At 44.8% G+C, this 15,054-nt stretch overlaps 1 protein-coding gene across 8 annotated transcripts in view; it reads left to right on the forward strand.

Annotated features, from left to right (window-relative positions):
• Positions 1-15,054, forward strand: part of DIS3L2 (DIS3 like 3'-5' exoribonuclease 2) — a 344,150-nt gene that overhangs the window by 207,819 nt on the left and 121,277 nt on the right. For all 8 annotated transcript variants that reach the window (XR_015725613.1, XR_015725615.1, XR_015725614.1 and 5 more), the window contains exon 10: positions 667-746. Coding sequence is in view for 4 of the 8 variants with exons in the window: in XM_087864389.1 (XP_087720515.1) it covers positions 667-746 (80 nt within the window). In the remaining 4 variants the exon portion in view is untranslated. The remainder of the gene's footprint in view (positions 1-666; positions 747-15,054) is intronic.

Here is a 15,054-nt window from a genome sequence, read left to right on the forward strand (position 1 = left end):
ACTAATTCTGTGAGCTTGGGTGAAATATACAATTATTCCATGGAAACAACCTGATTAGGTCCATTTCCAAGTATAGTTGTATTACGGCTAACTGTCTGGCGCAAAGTTTTTTTTTTTTAAACTTATTCTTGGGTCCTATCCCCTTTGTCACAACAAGTCAGGTGACTTATTCTTTGGCAAACTCCCACTTTGGCAAGATAAGAGAAGGCATACTAAGTCATCCTCTCATAGATCCTTGAAGGACAGGTTCCCATTAGCCACTGAGGAAGAGGGAGGCAAAAGCAAGAACTGACCTTGGAGAGTAATTTACCAAAGGCACTTCCTCTTCATGTCAGAAAACTCCTTCTGGGAAGCCTTGTCCATGGCAGCCACCTCACTGTACCCGCTCACACTTCTTCTGGCTCAGGCTCAAGGAGAAGTAGGTGCCAGTTCACAGAAAGAGGAGGACCCTGAGGTACTATGGAGTCTTGGTAGCTTCCCCCATTTGTCTCTTCCATCTCACAGTTGACTAAAGATTGCCTTCTCAGAGAGCCATGACAGAAGTTACTCTTCCCTTTGCCTACCATTTGCACATTTGCAAAGTAACTGTTCTTTAAAACTCTAGTCCAGTGAGGTAAAGGCTCTGGTATTTGTGGCATTGCTAATCATATCTTCAATCTTTCCTAGGAAAGACTGTATCTTCACCATTGACCCATCAACTGCCCGCGACCTTGATGATGCCCTCTCCTGCAAGCCGCTTGCTGATGGTAGGATGGAAATTTCATTTTTTTTTAAAGATTTTATTTATTCATTTGACAGAGATAGAGACAGCCAGCGAGGGAGGGAACACAGGCAGGGGGAGTGGGAGAGGAAGAAGCAGGCTCCCAGCAGAGGAGCCTGATGTGGGGCTCGATCCCAGGACTCCAGGATCACGCCCTGAGCTGAAGGCAGACGCTTAAGGACTGAGCTACCCAGGCGCCCCTAGGATGGAAATTTCTAGACCTTTCTGGTAGCAGGCTGTCTGTATGCCTTCCTGGTCAGCCTGGCTGCCATGTACTCTCCAGGCAGCATAATGTGCAGGGTCGGGTTTGCTTTGTTCCAGAGCCTGTACAGTGTGGGACTTAAAGATTATGTTCCTGTGGTCACTTTGATGAGGGTGAGAATAAGAAAGGTCCTCTCACTGGGGCCTTTCCGGGCCTCAGCGGAATGCAGCAGTGAGGTCAGAGGAACTACTTCTAGGCCTTGGCTCCTAGGTTCCACGTGTGGTCTCTTCTCTACTGTAGTAGGCAATGAGATTAGTAGATGGGAGGCTGAGAGACAGAAAAGTCATTGCCTAAAAATGCTTTTATCTTCTTTTAGTGGGAGTCCTCCTTGAAACTGTAGGCAAGGTTGCTCAGTATTTTCAACTAAAGAAAACTGAAAGAAGCTTAAAAACATAAAGAGAGAAAAGTTCCCCTAGAAATTTTGGAGCAATTACAGATTTTCAAAACCCAGAATGTGAGCAGCCTACTTAAAAAAGCAAATACTGGGTTAGTTTTTCATCTTCTGAGCAATATTTGCTAAGTGCGAAGGCTTGAGCATGGCACTGTCTCTGAGCTCCACTCCCCCGATCCCCAGTATGAAAAGTGCTCCCAGGCAGGAAGCCAGGTGACAATGAACCTCACTTCCTGTATTTTCCTTCTCTCTGGGTTCACAGCCCTGCTCTGTTTGGAGTCTAATGCTTGAAAACCCTTGTGTCATTTATTTTGTCCACTTTTATAGCTGGTAATGGCAGAAGGCAAGGTCTAACACCTGTTATTGCATCTCAGCTGGCCTGGATGGTATTCTTGCAGGGACCCCAGAGAGCAGGCACATGTCCTGCGCCACTCACTCTATACACTACACACTACGTCTCCTGTCTAGGCTAGCAGATTACCAGCAGAGGTTTCCAGTAGGGAAGTAGTAAAAGATAGAGCATGAAAAGCAGATTGGAGACAAATTGTACACGTTTGTAAATTTCCAACCAAAGAATGTTCTGTATCAGACAATTGAAAACCAGTTGTTTTCAGTCTCTTGTTCAAGGAGAGCAGTCAAAATAAGGAAAATAATTTAGCAGTACAAGATGAAGGAGAAGGAGAGGAAGTAGAGGGAGAGAAGCATTGTAATCATTTAGGGAAATAGGTAATAAATTGGACTGGAGGTGGTGGCGGTACTGAGGAGGGTGGGGAGAGCAGATGTGGCTCTCTGTAATGACAGAAGAATCTGTGGAAATGGATGTTGGGGTTGAGAGAGAGGAATCTTTGCACTGGCCAAGATGGAGCAAAAGTTTCAACCTGGATGATGGGGAGATGGAATTTACGAGTTAGAAGCCAGGGCGGCAAGAGGACGTGCTGGTTTGGGAGAGCCTGTGTCTACATGGAGTTGACTGTCTGATGACACACATTTATCTAAGCTGCCACACATCCTTTTCAGAGGAGGTGGGGACAAATAAGCTAAATATATGTCGTCCGTGTAATTGTATACACAGAGAGCCCTGGAGGAAAGTAGACAACGCACTAAAATACAAACAGCAATTTTATTAGGATGATGGGATCGTAAGTGATTTTTCTCTTTCCTCTGGTTTCCAGCTTTTTATAATGTGGTAATAATAGTTTTGTAATGAAAAAAAAGTTTTGTAATAAAAAAAAATTATGAGGTGCCAGAAATCACGGGCTGCCCAGTAGCGCACTGCACCAGGTGATCAGCTACCTTCCATCTGCGTCGTTATTCCTGCGTTCCAGAGGAGTCATGAACATCTGGTCATTTGGCAGAGCCGCAGAAGGAGGACATGGAAAAGGAGTCAGGGAAGAATCTGAAAAGGCCGGAGTTGGTCAGTCCAGCGTTTATATGGTGGCACTTCTACAGTTGGCCTTTGTGACAAGGGTTTCTGCCAAGGCTATTTATCCAGGGGGATGAAAAGTGAAAGTCAATTCCAGTTTGGATTGGGGTGAGGTTGGCTGAGTTCAGGTTCCGTTAGTTACCAGTTCATGTCAATTTCTGCTTGGAGGAAAAAATGTTTAATGTTTCAAGAAGCAAATAATGTTTTCTGGGCATATTTACATCATCTATAACCATTTTTATTTAAAGAAAATATAGAGGTCAGACTTTCCTTTGGCCCTATTGAAATCATCTGAATGACTGTTCTGTGCAAATAAAACACTCAGGCAGATGTGACTTACCTAGTCCTTACTGTCCCCTCCTGTAGAGTTCAGGTGTACCCTCGGGACTTGTGACCAGTATCTCCCGCAGGTGTGCGACTTCAACCTTACAGCTGCAGATCAATTCTGCAGAAAGGCCATGATACCCGTTCTCCGGGATGTCAGGATTCTGTCAGCAGGCTGAGGAGGGGGTGCCCCCTCCCCTCGAGGAATCTCAGCTCCGGAAGGGATTCTACCAGTCATCTAGCGTGCTGATTCCCTGCCTCCAGGAGCTTAAAAATACACTTGAGTGGAACATTCCCATGGGCATTACCCCGCCCGCTAACTTGACTGTGGAGCAATCCATTTTTGCTCATGAAATGCTAAATAACGCAAGTGAACAAGAGCGGTGTTATAAAGATAACCCAGAATCTAAAGACGACAAATCACCCACTCCCGTGTTTTATTACTATAACAGATCACTTGTAACACACCTCACAGTTGACCTCACCACTCAAGTGTGGAGTGCCACAGTTGTCACATCACCCTCTGGTTTTCAAATTACCTCCACAGCATCTGCTTGTTGAATATCCAGATTGCATTTTAACTCTCTACCTTACAGGCAGCCCATTCGGCCTGAAGATTGCATGGCTGTTAGGAACTCCTTTCCTGTTATGGTCTGAAATACTGATGTCTTGCTGCAGTTTTCCTTTCGTGGGTCCCATGTGTACCTGTCAGTGCCCCCAGAACAAGTCTTGTCTCTCATGTGAGCACACCCGAGGCACTGAGTAACAGCTGTCACCTTTGCGTCACCACCCCTCAGCTGAGCTTCCTGTATGTTCTTCCATGTGCTGTAGCCTGTTGCCCGTGTCATGGAGTCACTTCTGCCCTTATGAGGTCCGAGGTACATGCCAGCCTGTATCCAGACTTCTCCATGGCCATCAGGGCCTCCCTTACTGGGCTGACCCAAGTCCAGAGTAATAGGAACCCATTCTCTTCAGTTAGACAAGCCTTACTGGTTTGCTTGTCTCGAGGGGAAATTGTTAGACAGGACCTTTCCTCAGCTTAGCCGATCCAGGCCCCCACCAGTTCCTATAGGAAATTGATGTTCACCACCTCTCTCACAGCTAGTTTCTCTAATGTTTTATTCGCTAATGAGTGCTCTGCCTTTGAATGTGGCAGGATTATCCTAACCAGTCCTTAGAAATGAAGGATTTGGGCCCTGGGGAAAAGGGGGCATGGGTAATGACTGCTAATGGGTTTGGAGGTTCTTTTTGGGGTGATGAAAATGTTCTGGAATTCGATAATTGATAGTTGCACAATGTTGTGAATATACCAGAAACCACTGGGGGAAAATGAATGAGTGAGTGAATAAGAATAATAAACAAACAAACCCATTCCTCCTTGAGGCTTTCTGGGGACTTTACACCTTAACCACAATGCTGCAGAAGTCCGTAGGAATTGCCTGGGCTGGATACCCATAGTCACATCCGTCTTGCCTGTCTCTCTCTTTGCTGCTTTCATCTCTGAACCCTGAAATTCCCACCCAAGGAATTCCCTGTATTCAGCCACCTGCTCTTATTTCCCGTCCCCACAGAGTGGCCATCTGACTCAAAGAAAGCAGGAGCCATTGTAGAAAATGCTCAGATAAACAGACATCATCCAGTCTGAGGGACCTCAGGAATGCAGGTTACCTGCTTTGCTGTAGGGGGCGCCAGTCTTCCTGCCTGATTTGCCTCTGTTGCGTTCCTGGTTGCATGGCTTTCCTTTCCCCAAAGGAGGAGGGACTAGGGAGCTCTGTCCCAGTAAGGGAATAGGAATGAGAGACTAGGAGCAAAGCCTGTAAGAATTTCATAGAATTCCTAAACTCTGTAACTTCCCTGTGTGGCTATATTTGTCACCTGCTAAGAGCTTCTTATCATGACTAATGCCTTTGGAGGCAGTAGAGGTAGGAGCTGGAGAGACTGTGCCTTTGTGTTACACGCTTAGACCAGAGAACCTGCCCGATAGAACTGGTGGTAGTAGTTTTCGAGAGCAAACTGCTGACAGGATGTCTCTGGATTTGCCTCTGGGAAGGAAAAGAGAGCGTGGAAGTCCTGGAGCTTGTGAGTGAACATTCAGGCAAATCCCAGCCACCAGGCCAGAACCTACTTCTAGGTTCTGTTCTCCCCTCTGGACGGATCTCCCCCGACCAGTCACTCTCCCTGGCCCTTGATGTTTCCCTCTGGTCTGGCTTCCTCCTGTCTGTGTGCAAACTTTAGTCTACTTCATCCTACAAAACCTCTCCTCAGCCCTGCTCCCCCTCAGGAACTTCCCCCTTCCTGTGTCCATGAGGATACCTTGAAAGAGTGGTCTGAACCTGCTGCTGCTCCTTTCTCACTTCCCATTTGTTCCTTATTCCCTTTGCCACATAGTTTCAGGAAGTCCAACAAACAGGTTGTCCCTGACCTCAGTTCACCCAACATCTGTGGAGCTTTTGGCTCTTTACTCTTACTTCCTGAAACTCTTTCTTCCTTGGACTCGGAGGGCCCTACTTGCTCTTGGTTCTAATATTTGGACTTCTTTTCTCCAGGTGCTTTCTTTTTAACCCTTCTTTTTCTGCCTCTGTCTTCGTGGGAGCCTGCAGAGCTTCCGCGCCAGTCCCCCTCATCACATGCTCTTCACCCTTTGTGCTCGCCTTCCCTTTGCCCGCAGCCCTGTTGCCCAGGAGAGCCCAGTGGCTGACTCAAGATTTGAGTGGTAGTAAGGCCCTCCCTCCCCTTTCTGCCTCTCATCCCTCCCCCCCGCCCCCGCCACCTTCCCTCCTCCTCTCCTGCTTGATCTCTTTCCTCACCACTCATCAAGTACTGTTGGTTGATTTACTAATCTTGTTTCTACCTGTCTGCCCACCATTCACCGTCACAGATGCCCAGGCCCAGAGTAGGTGCTCAGTGATTCTTTGCTGGTGTTTACAGGCACTCAAGAGGGAAAAAGTTTTCTAGGAAGAAGGAAGAGTGTATACAAAGCCCCAGGGTGACAGAAGCATGGTGTTTTAGAGGAAACTACACAGCTTAGAATAGCGGGAGTGCGAGGTTCAAGTGGGGTGGTAGTTGTAGATAAAGCAGGGAGGAGACCATGAATTCCTTGGTAGGCCCCATTGGAAAGTTTAGATTTTATGGAGAAGGCAGCATTTTGACTTGGAGAACAACAGCATCTGTTCATTCAAGAAATGTGATCGAGGACCATGCTGTATGCTCTGTGCTAGATATACAAGAGCGGGAGACACTTGATGAACTTCCTGTCCTCTCCAGGTTAATATCAAATAAAATCAAATACATAAATTTGAGAATGACCCAAAGTTTAAATGTGGGACCTGCTGGTCCCACATTTAAGATGGACAATAATATTTTAACCTAGACTTGAGAATAAACAGGGGTGAGCCAGATACAGAATGGGGAGAAAGAACATTTCAGGCTAAGGGAATGGAGATGCCGAGGTACAAAGACTTTGGTACTGAAAGGAACCAAAAATATAGTGTGGCCGAAACTTGGGATGGGAGGAGCCTGTGAGGTAGTCGGGAAAGGGGCTTGCAGGCTCTAGTAAGGAGTTATATTCTGAGTACAATGGTAAGCAAAGAGTCTTAAGCAGGACAGAGTCAGGATCCAACTTGCAGGTTGGAGAGATCACTCTGGCAGCAGTGAGGATGCCGGATTAGAGCAGTGGCATTAAAATGGTCTAGGTAAGAGGTAGCAAGTGCCCAACCACGGCAGAGGCTGAGGAGCCAGAACTGGAGGGAGGCATTAGCCAGGAAAGGAAATCGGGGCAGGACTTGGTGTCCAGGCAGCTATGGGAGCCTCTTAACTGGTCTCCTGCATCTGCCCTTTTCTTCTCACATATTGAGGTCAAGGCAGTCTTTACAAAATGCCCGTCCCATCAGGCTGTTCCCCTGCTGCACTTCCTCCAAGGTTCCCATGGTGCACCAAGGATAAAAATCCAGGTTCTTACCACGACCCATCGCTAAGTCTGCCTCTCCAGCACTGCTCCCACAGTCCCTCTCTCGTTTACTCCCCTCTGGCCATGCAGCCCTCCTTGTTGACCCTCAGACATGCCAGCATTTCTGCACTTCCCCTTCTGTCTGTCCAGATCCCTCTTCTCCAGGTCCCTGCCTCTTAGGTTCTGCTCAGATATCAGCTCAGGGGGGCCCTTCCTGACCACCCCTGTCCCACAGTCTTCTCTATGCCTCTGCCTTCTCGATTTTCTTTAAGGCGCTTATGTGGGTCTACCCCACTGGATGGAAATCTTTATGAGAGGACATCGTTTCGTTCACTGTTGAGCCCTCAGTGCCCAGAGCACCGCGTTACCTGGTTGGCAGACATACAGATGTTTGTTGAGAAGCAAGTGAATGAGTTAATAAACTTTTGATACTAAGTGTCTAGCTTGGGCACTGGGTGGAACGTAATGTGCTTCAATAAGAGATATTGAGGGGAGCTGGTTTTGAGGGGAGAGACGGTGAGGTCAGCTCAGTACAGTTGAATTTGCAGTCCCTGGGAGATGTCCAGCTAGAAAGACCAAGGGGACAAGGAACAGGAGTTGAGCTGGAGATGCAATCTGGAAGCCTTCAGTGCTTGGGCCTGGGAGAGGCAGTCCAGGAGAAGTCAGACTGAGAGGAAGCCTGGCTGAGCCCTGGGAGAGAGGCCCAACAGAATATCACCCCCACAAGGCTGTGCAGATTGGTGGCCAAACAGAGAAGGGAGAGGAGGCAGGTAGAGCAGGCTGAATGGCGGAGAATCATAAAGGATGCAGGGGGGAACCGTACAAGTCTTTGGGCTTGGCAAGCAGGGTATCATTGGTGACCTTGGTGAAACTACTGTCACTGGCTTCCAGGAGGGGAAGCCGGGCTGCAGGTGGTGGAGAACAGAGCAGGAAACGGGAATGGAGATTGCTTTCCTTGGGAAGCTTGGCTGTGAAAGGTACCAGAGGCAGGGAGGGCAGGGTCAGAGGAGGCCTTTTCTTTGTTTTTAAGATGGAAGGATTTTAACATGTTTCTGTATTGGGAGATAAGAGACTTTGGAGAAGGAGAAATTGAAAATATAGAAAAGAGAGGGGTTGAATGTTTTCCAAGGCCTTGAAGAAGAAGGTGAGAGTGATTCAGAGTGTAAGTGCAAAGTGAGGCCAAGACATGGAGGGTGAACGCCTCTTCCATCGAGACCAAGAGGACAGACCAGGCACTGCTGCTGCTGAGTGTTCACACCTGGTAAGATCCCTTTTAACTGGGAGAGGAAGTGGAACGCCTGCTGAGGGCCAAGGGGGCAGGGAAGGGGCTTGGGGGGATTGTGGGGGAAACAGAGAAAAGGGAAGGGGAGGGAGGTGACCAGAATCCCATCACACAGAGCGATATACAACACTCCTCAGGTATGCTGAATTAGAATACTGCCAAGTCGGGGTGGCTTTCTTCAGTAATCCTCAGCCTCCTGGGTATGGGAGAACTTGCAGTGATCCAAATTTGGGGGTTTGCTGGGAGGGAGAGCATGACAGGCACCAGGACAAGGCTGCTGGGACCTTGCTTCCCTTCCAAACCCATTCCTTCTCTTACCCCTTCTTTTATAAAGGCATCACCTGCCACCTAGTCAACCAAAGTCTCTTTTTTTAAGGAATCCTGGAATCACATTTGATTCCTCTTCTTCTCAACACTTTTGTCGTAGCCTTTCCAATAATTTCCTTCCCTCCTCCCTGTCTACCCTCCACCTTGCAAACCATTTATCTTTTCTGTTATGTACACACAGAACCAGATTAGATGGTTTTTCTGCTTAAAAATCTCTTTGTACCTATGGATATGGTCCTTACTATTTTTGATAGAGCTTTGTTATCAAAGTTCTTCAAGATTAATCCCCAGTGTCTCCTTTCCCCCCTTCCCCACCTCCCAGCACACACACACATGCACACACGCACACATCCCTAGGGGTGGCTGGCCACAGTGGGCTCTGCGTAACCGCTGCGCTCTACCCTGCCTCTGAGCCTGCACTTGCCCTTTGCCCTCTATGTAGAATGCCTGGCCTCCCTGCCAGACTTCAAGAGCAACATAACACCTCTGCGGAGCTTTTCTTTCTTCCTGGCAGAATGAATTATTCCTATCCTGTTAGCACATTTTCTTCACGTCTTTAATGCAGCCATAAACATCAGTGTTTCCGGATTTAATTCCCCTTTCTACCTGCTTCCCAAGGGCAGGGCATTCCTTGGATATCTCCATATCCAGAGTATCACGCATGGTTCCCTGTATTTGGCGTAGTCAATCTAGACAACCTGTTGTATACTTTCCATGTTTCTTTTTCTGTTTTTTGCCTTACGCTTTTTCTTTTCAGCACGCATCTACCCCAAGTTTGTGCATTGCCCGTAGGCTTATGTGCTAACATACAAGCCAACTCCACGTGCTCTCCTGAAACAAGTCTGTTTGTTTGGAATTAGGTGTACCTTTCCCCCATCACAATCAGGTCTTTCGGTCCATCTCCTGATGTCTCAGTGGGACTGAGATCACTGACTTACATCTTATGTTCATGACATCTGTTCCTCCAGCTCTGTGGGTTGGCTTATCTGAGGCTCATCTCCCCATTTTCTCTGGCGTGAGTCTCTCACATGGCCCACGCTGCTCTCTCATTTCATACCTACAGACTTCAACAGCAACTTGCTTCCTGGTATATTTTGTCATTTTTCTCCAGCTCTCTCCCATCTCTGTCCTTGCCATTTCCAAATTCAATGAGTGCTAGTTTCCTGCTAAAATTAACTTCCTGAATGAACCTTAACATGATAGCAAACAAGCAAACAAACAGAAAAAAGTGTGTGATACAAAAGCCAGATTTTTTTTTCTTTAATTCTATTGGCAGACAGGCTTGCTAGTTAAGAAAAGACCTTTTAACCAGCAGGTACATCTGCAGTGGCAATACGCTCATCCATCAGTTTGGAAAACTAGAAAGCTGGTATCAGTTAGGTCTTATGGGTATGTTGAGACATTGGAAATAAGTTAGTTTTTTAATTCCACTCTCTTGGGAATGTTAGGAGGTTCCATTGGTGTATGGAGATAACACTAAGATAAAACCAGAACATAGGAATCAGGTAACATTTTGAGAATGAAAATCAACTTTAAATGATTTTAATCTGCAGAATTTCCTTTGACCTGGAGATCTGTGAAACATCAGATAAAATCTGCTATCTTAATTTGTGTAAGGCTGAAACAGAACATATGGCAGTGGTTTTCATCTCTTTAGGATCACGGGAGCCTTTGAGCACCTCATGATAGCAATAGACTCTCTTTTCAGAAAAATGTGTACAAATGTATATATATAATATTTGTATATCACATTTTTAGTAATGTTGTAGAATGGATAGCCTGAAAAACTCTTCTTTACTAAAACTCTTTAAAATGATGCATCTTTTTAAAATGTATGGCTAAGCTGGCCAGAGTGTATGACAAGTCCCTAGAAGCCAGGAGTAAAACAAGAGCAGGTGATCAAAGAAAGATTTATGTGCTAAAGTAGCTAACCTAATGGTATAGTCTTATGCCTAATGACCCAGATAGTTATCTCACGACCTGAATTAACACTATCTACATAGTCCATAAAATTTTAAGGCAGGTGCTTAGCTTAAAGTGGCACCAGGTGGACAGTGCTTCCAGAAGCCAGGCAGAATCATAAGCAGATGCTCTCTGGAGGAATTAACCCTAAACCAAAGCCATAAAGATTTGCCAAAGATAAAATTCTAGTAAATGTAAGCGTAAAAAAGGTCATGAAACATGCAAGGGTGCAGCTAAAGCAATACTTGGAGGAAAATTTATAGCTTTAATTGCTTGTATTAGAAAAGGAGAGCCTATGGGGGCCTGGGCAGCTCAGTCAGTTAAGCATCGGACTCTTGACTTCAGCTCAGGTCATGATCTCAGGATCATGAGATTGAGCCCCGCATCAGGCTCCACACTCAGTGGGGAGTCTGCTTGAGATTCTCCCTCTCCCCCTCTCAACCCTTGCATGCACTCTGTCTCTCTCTCTCTCAAATAAATAAATAAATCTTTAAAAAAAGAAAAGAAAAGGAGAGCCTATAAAGATAGTAGCTTCACAAACGTTTAGAGATAAGGAGAAGGTATAAGATGACTTTCTAGGTGATCATACACTGTGGGTACAGGTACTGAATGAAAAATGAGCTTTACCTGTTATAATTCTAACAATAGAAGCCCCCTCTGCTCCTCTAAGAAATACACAAAACAAATAACCAGAGTCTACTCTGCCTTTCCTGCATGTCATAGTGATAAACAGAATTCATTTGCTTGAATAGGAAAAGTTCCTACTTCTACTTTTGGCCCTGCCACAGTGGAGATCTTAAAAAATAGACACAAAATATCAAACATGGCTATTAGATCTTATTTTCATTTTTCTAGTATTAGAGTGCTAGTAATTGTCAAGCCAAGGGTCTTTTTCCAAAAACCATTAATATTTGAGAAAATTTTGGCATGTTAGGATTTAACTTTGAAACAGAATTTAAAACATATAAACAGATGCTTTTTAATATTTAGTTTCTGCATTACTTTATATTTTATATCATATATACTGTATTTATACTGTTCGTGTTCCATAAACATTTCAAGTATCTTTTAAATAATAGCGGAAATACAGTAAATAACTTCAAACTAGTAGAGAGAGGCAAATGGACTGAGAAAAACAAAAACACTTCACTCTAAAAGAAGACATGGCAAGAGAAAAGAATACAAGGAAGCAGGACAAATAAAAAGCACATACAAGGGGCACCTGGTGGCTCAGCGGGTTAAGTGTCTGCCTTTGGCTCAGGTCATTATCCCAGGGTCCTAGGATCAAGCCCTGCTTCGGGCTCTCTGCTCAGTGGGGAGTCTGCTTCTCCCTCTGCCTCTGCCCCTCCCCCTGCTCATGCTTTCTCTCTCTCTCTCTCTCTCTCTCTCTCTCTCTCTCTCTCTCTCTCAAATAAATAAATAAATAAATAAAGTCTTTTAAAGAACAATCACACACGAAGCTGCCAAATTAATAAGCACATTAAATTTCACTCTATGGTTAAAAAGCAAAGACTGTTAGACTAGAGAAATAACACGAAGACACAAAGATTAAATGTAAAAAGGTGAAAAAAGCTATACCAGTCATGTACTAAGCAAAAGACAGCTAGTGTATTTTTTGTTAATGTTTGGTAAATCGATTTTAAGATAGAATACATTACTAAATGTAAAGTGAGTCACAAAATGATTCCTAGAAGGGTCACTTCACTGGGAAGATGTGTCTGAATAGATATTACTAAATAATACAGCTTCAAAATATAGAAAATAACAGTTGACAGAAAAACAAGAAGAAATCGATAAATTCATCTTCTTAGTGGGTTAATTTAATACACTTTTCCCAGGAAATAATGATTCAAAGAGAGCAGAAATTCATTAAAACTATAGAAAATGTGACTACCCCAGTTAACAGGCTACCTCTTATAACCATATGTACCTACAAATGAAGATTACGCTTTGTTCTCAAGCACACAGAAGATATTTTTTTAAAATGGCTTTCTGATGAGCAGTTAAGCATGTTTCTGAAAGTCGTTGGTATCATACACATCATTTCTTGGATCACAGTGCAATTAAATAAGATATAAGTGCAAAAACATTTTTAACTTAAGAAAAACACAATACATTTGAAGATTTTCAGTACCTTCTCAGATCCATGGCCAGATGAGTGCCATAAATTGGAATATACCTGATGTTATGCTTCCTGTTAATACTTGAAGGATGAGTGAGTGAGTTACCTACCTCCTCATGGCGGAGTTTACTTACCTTCCACACAGAATACAAATGCAGTTAAGGATTTCCACCCTGACTACTTTCCTCACATCACGCAGGAGCTCCCTAACTCTTTTAAATATATCCATACTGACCTACAGGCTACCCGCAGAGAGTGAAGAATTGCTTGAAAGCCTTTACTACCAAGGGACTGGCAAAAAGGAAATTGCCTTCTCTGGTAAAAGGAGCTCAGAGTTCCAAAGTTAGCAGTAGAGAAGGATTCCCAGATGGGAAGACAGCTGGACCACAGGGATATTCACCCCTTGGACCTCCGCTTCCTTCTTCCTAATCACCACTCCCTCTGCCCACCGACTATAGGGGCTGACAGAACTTGTTACCACCCTGGTCCAAGTATGGTCCCCAGAATTCTTTGCTTAGTACCTCAGGCACAGCTGAAACTAGATTCTAACTTTTCAACAGGAGTTTCCTGAAAGTTAGAGGACGGTTAAAGGAAGATCAGCAGAGAGTAACACAAAGAAAGCATCAGGAAGTGGCTTGCTTTGCACTTGCTCCAGATCCAGGCCCCCTCAGGTCCTGACCTGTCTCCACACTGGGAGCATCATTCAGGCACCCACGCCTCAACATCTGCTTTTCAAAAGTCTAGACCTAAGAGATTCTAGAAAGAGGCCGTGGGCTTACTTCTTTCATTCTGCATCTCCCATCTGAGGACTGGCCCCTTCCCACAAAGAGTGTCATTGAGGATGTTCACTTCCTTTAGGGAAGGATGTGCTCATGCCTTGCTCTGCAAGCCCCGACATGAGAACTGTTTTATCAGTGCACTCTGGTGACAGTGTAATTGCTGCATTCTTACAGAGGCTGTAGTCAGACATCTGGTGGGACACCTGATCTGCTTTTCTCCTGCTGCAGACACAACACCCAACCCTGAGATGACTGAAAGCATGCCTTCACACTGTGCTCTGCACTGCTCCTACCCTTGCACAGGATACTTCACCATGCCTAGCAGTCTATAGCTCCGGCTGGACCCCACCTCATACACACACACACAGACACACACAGCATTGCAAGGGTCTTAGGGTCTTGTCACTTAGGTCATTGGGTGGGGAAATACGTTTTACGTCAGAGTCTTTCTTCAAGCACTGTTCAGAGAACACCACAGCCTTTTGCTGTGTGAACCTGCTAAAGCGCCATCATTTCTTGGATCACAGTGCAATTAAATAAGAAGTAAGTGCAGAAACAGTTTTAACTTAAGAAAAAACACATCATTAAGAAAGTTTAATCTATCAGCTGGAAACACATGGGACATGTAGCTTAAAAATAAGATCGCTATGCAACATTTAATTTAGCCAAAACAAAACCAAAAAAATCCCTATGTTTAAAATCTGTTCCTTGTGTTCTAGAAGAGAACCCCTGATAACTCTTCCATAAATTTTGGAAAAGAAAACTGCCACTTCAGGGCACCTTTCTACTTGGATACATTTCTGGGTTTGTCTCTGACATCTTCATGATGCCTGGGATTTCCAGTGCTGTTATTCCTACGCTCCTCTTCTATGTGAAGTCATTTCTAATCTTGGTTTTGAAACACTGATTTTTTTTCCTCTTGCAATCTCTTAGAGAGCATTCTGACCTCAGGCAGATTCCAGGTAATCTAAGTCCTTGATCTCAGACAAGCCTTATTTTCATAGTATGACCCCTGATAGTGAACTTGGGAAGAAAAATGGAAAATTCTGTAGAACCGTTGAGTCATAAGGAAGTGCATGTATTCTCCATTCATCTGGGGCATTGATGAGTTGAACAATTTTAACTCTCCTTGTTGTATGGTCATTTTTTACTGAATCATACCTTGACTCAAAAACTCCAAGGAACTGAATAGTCATGCGAGGCCTCTGGCCTGGAAGTGGGCTTCTGGGATGCTTGCCAATGAGTTCCTGTTTTGAGGACACAGAATCTAAGTGGAAAGATTAAGTGGAGAGACAGCTCCACCCCTCTAAGTCTTATTCCTATGTTCCATTCAAATCTTGCTAGCCTGATTTCTGTGGGGTCTGGGCTTCGGAAATTCTCTTTTTTCATGGATGTCTCAGTGCACCTTGTTAAACCAAATTTGGACTGTGGCCTGTTCATCTGCTTCCAGCTCTGCTGATTGGTTCCAGTTTCCTT

This window comes from Ursus americanus, chromosome 1 (genome assembly GCF_024610735.1).
Source record: "Ursus americanus isolate L20-20 chromosome 1, mUrsAme1.1.p, whole genome shotgun sequence".
In the NCBI taxonomy this organism is placed as follows: Eukaryota; Metazoa; Chordata; class Mammalia; order Carnivora; family Ursidae; genus Ursus; species Ursus americanus.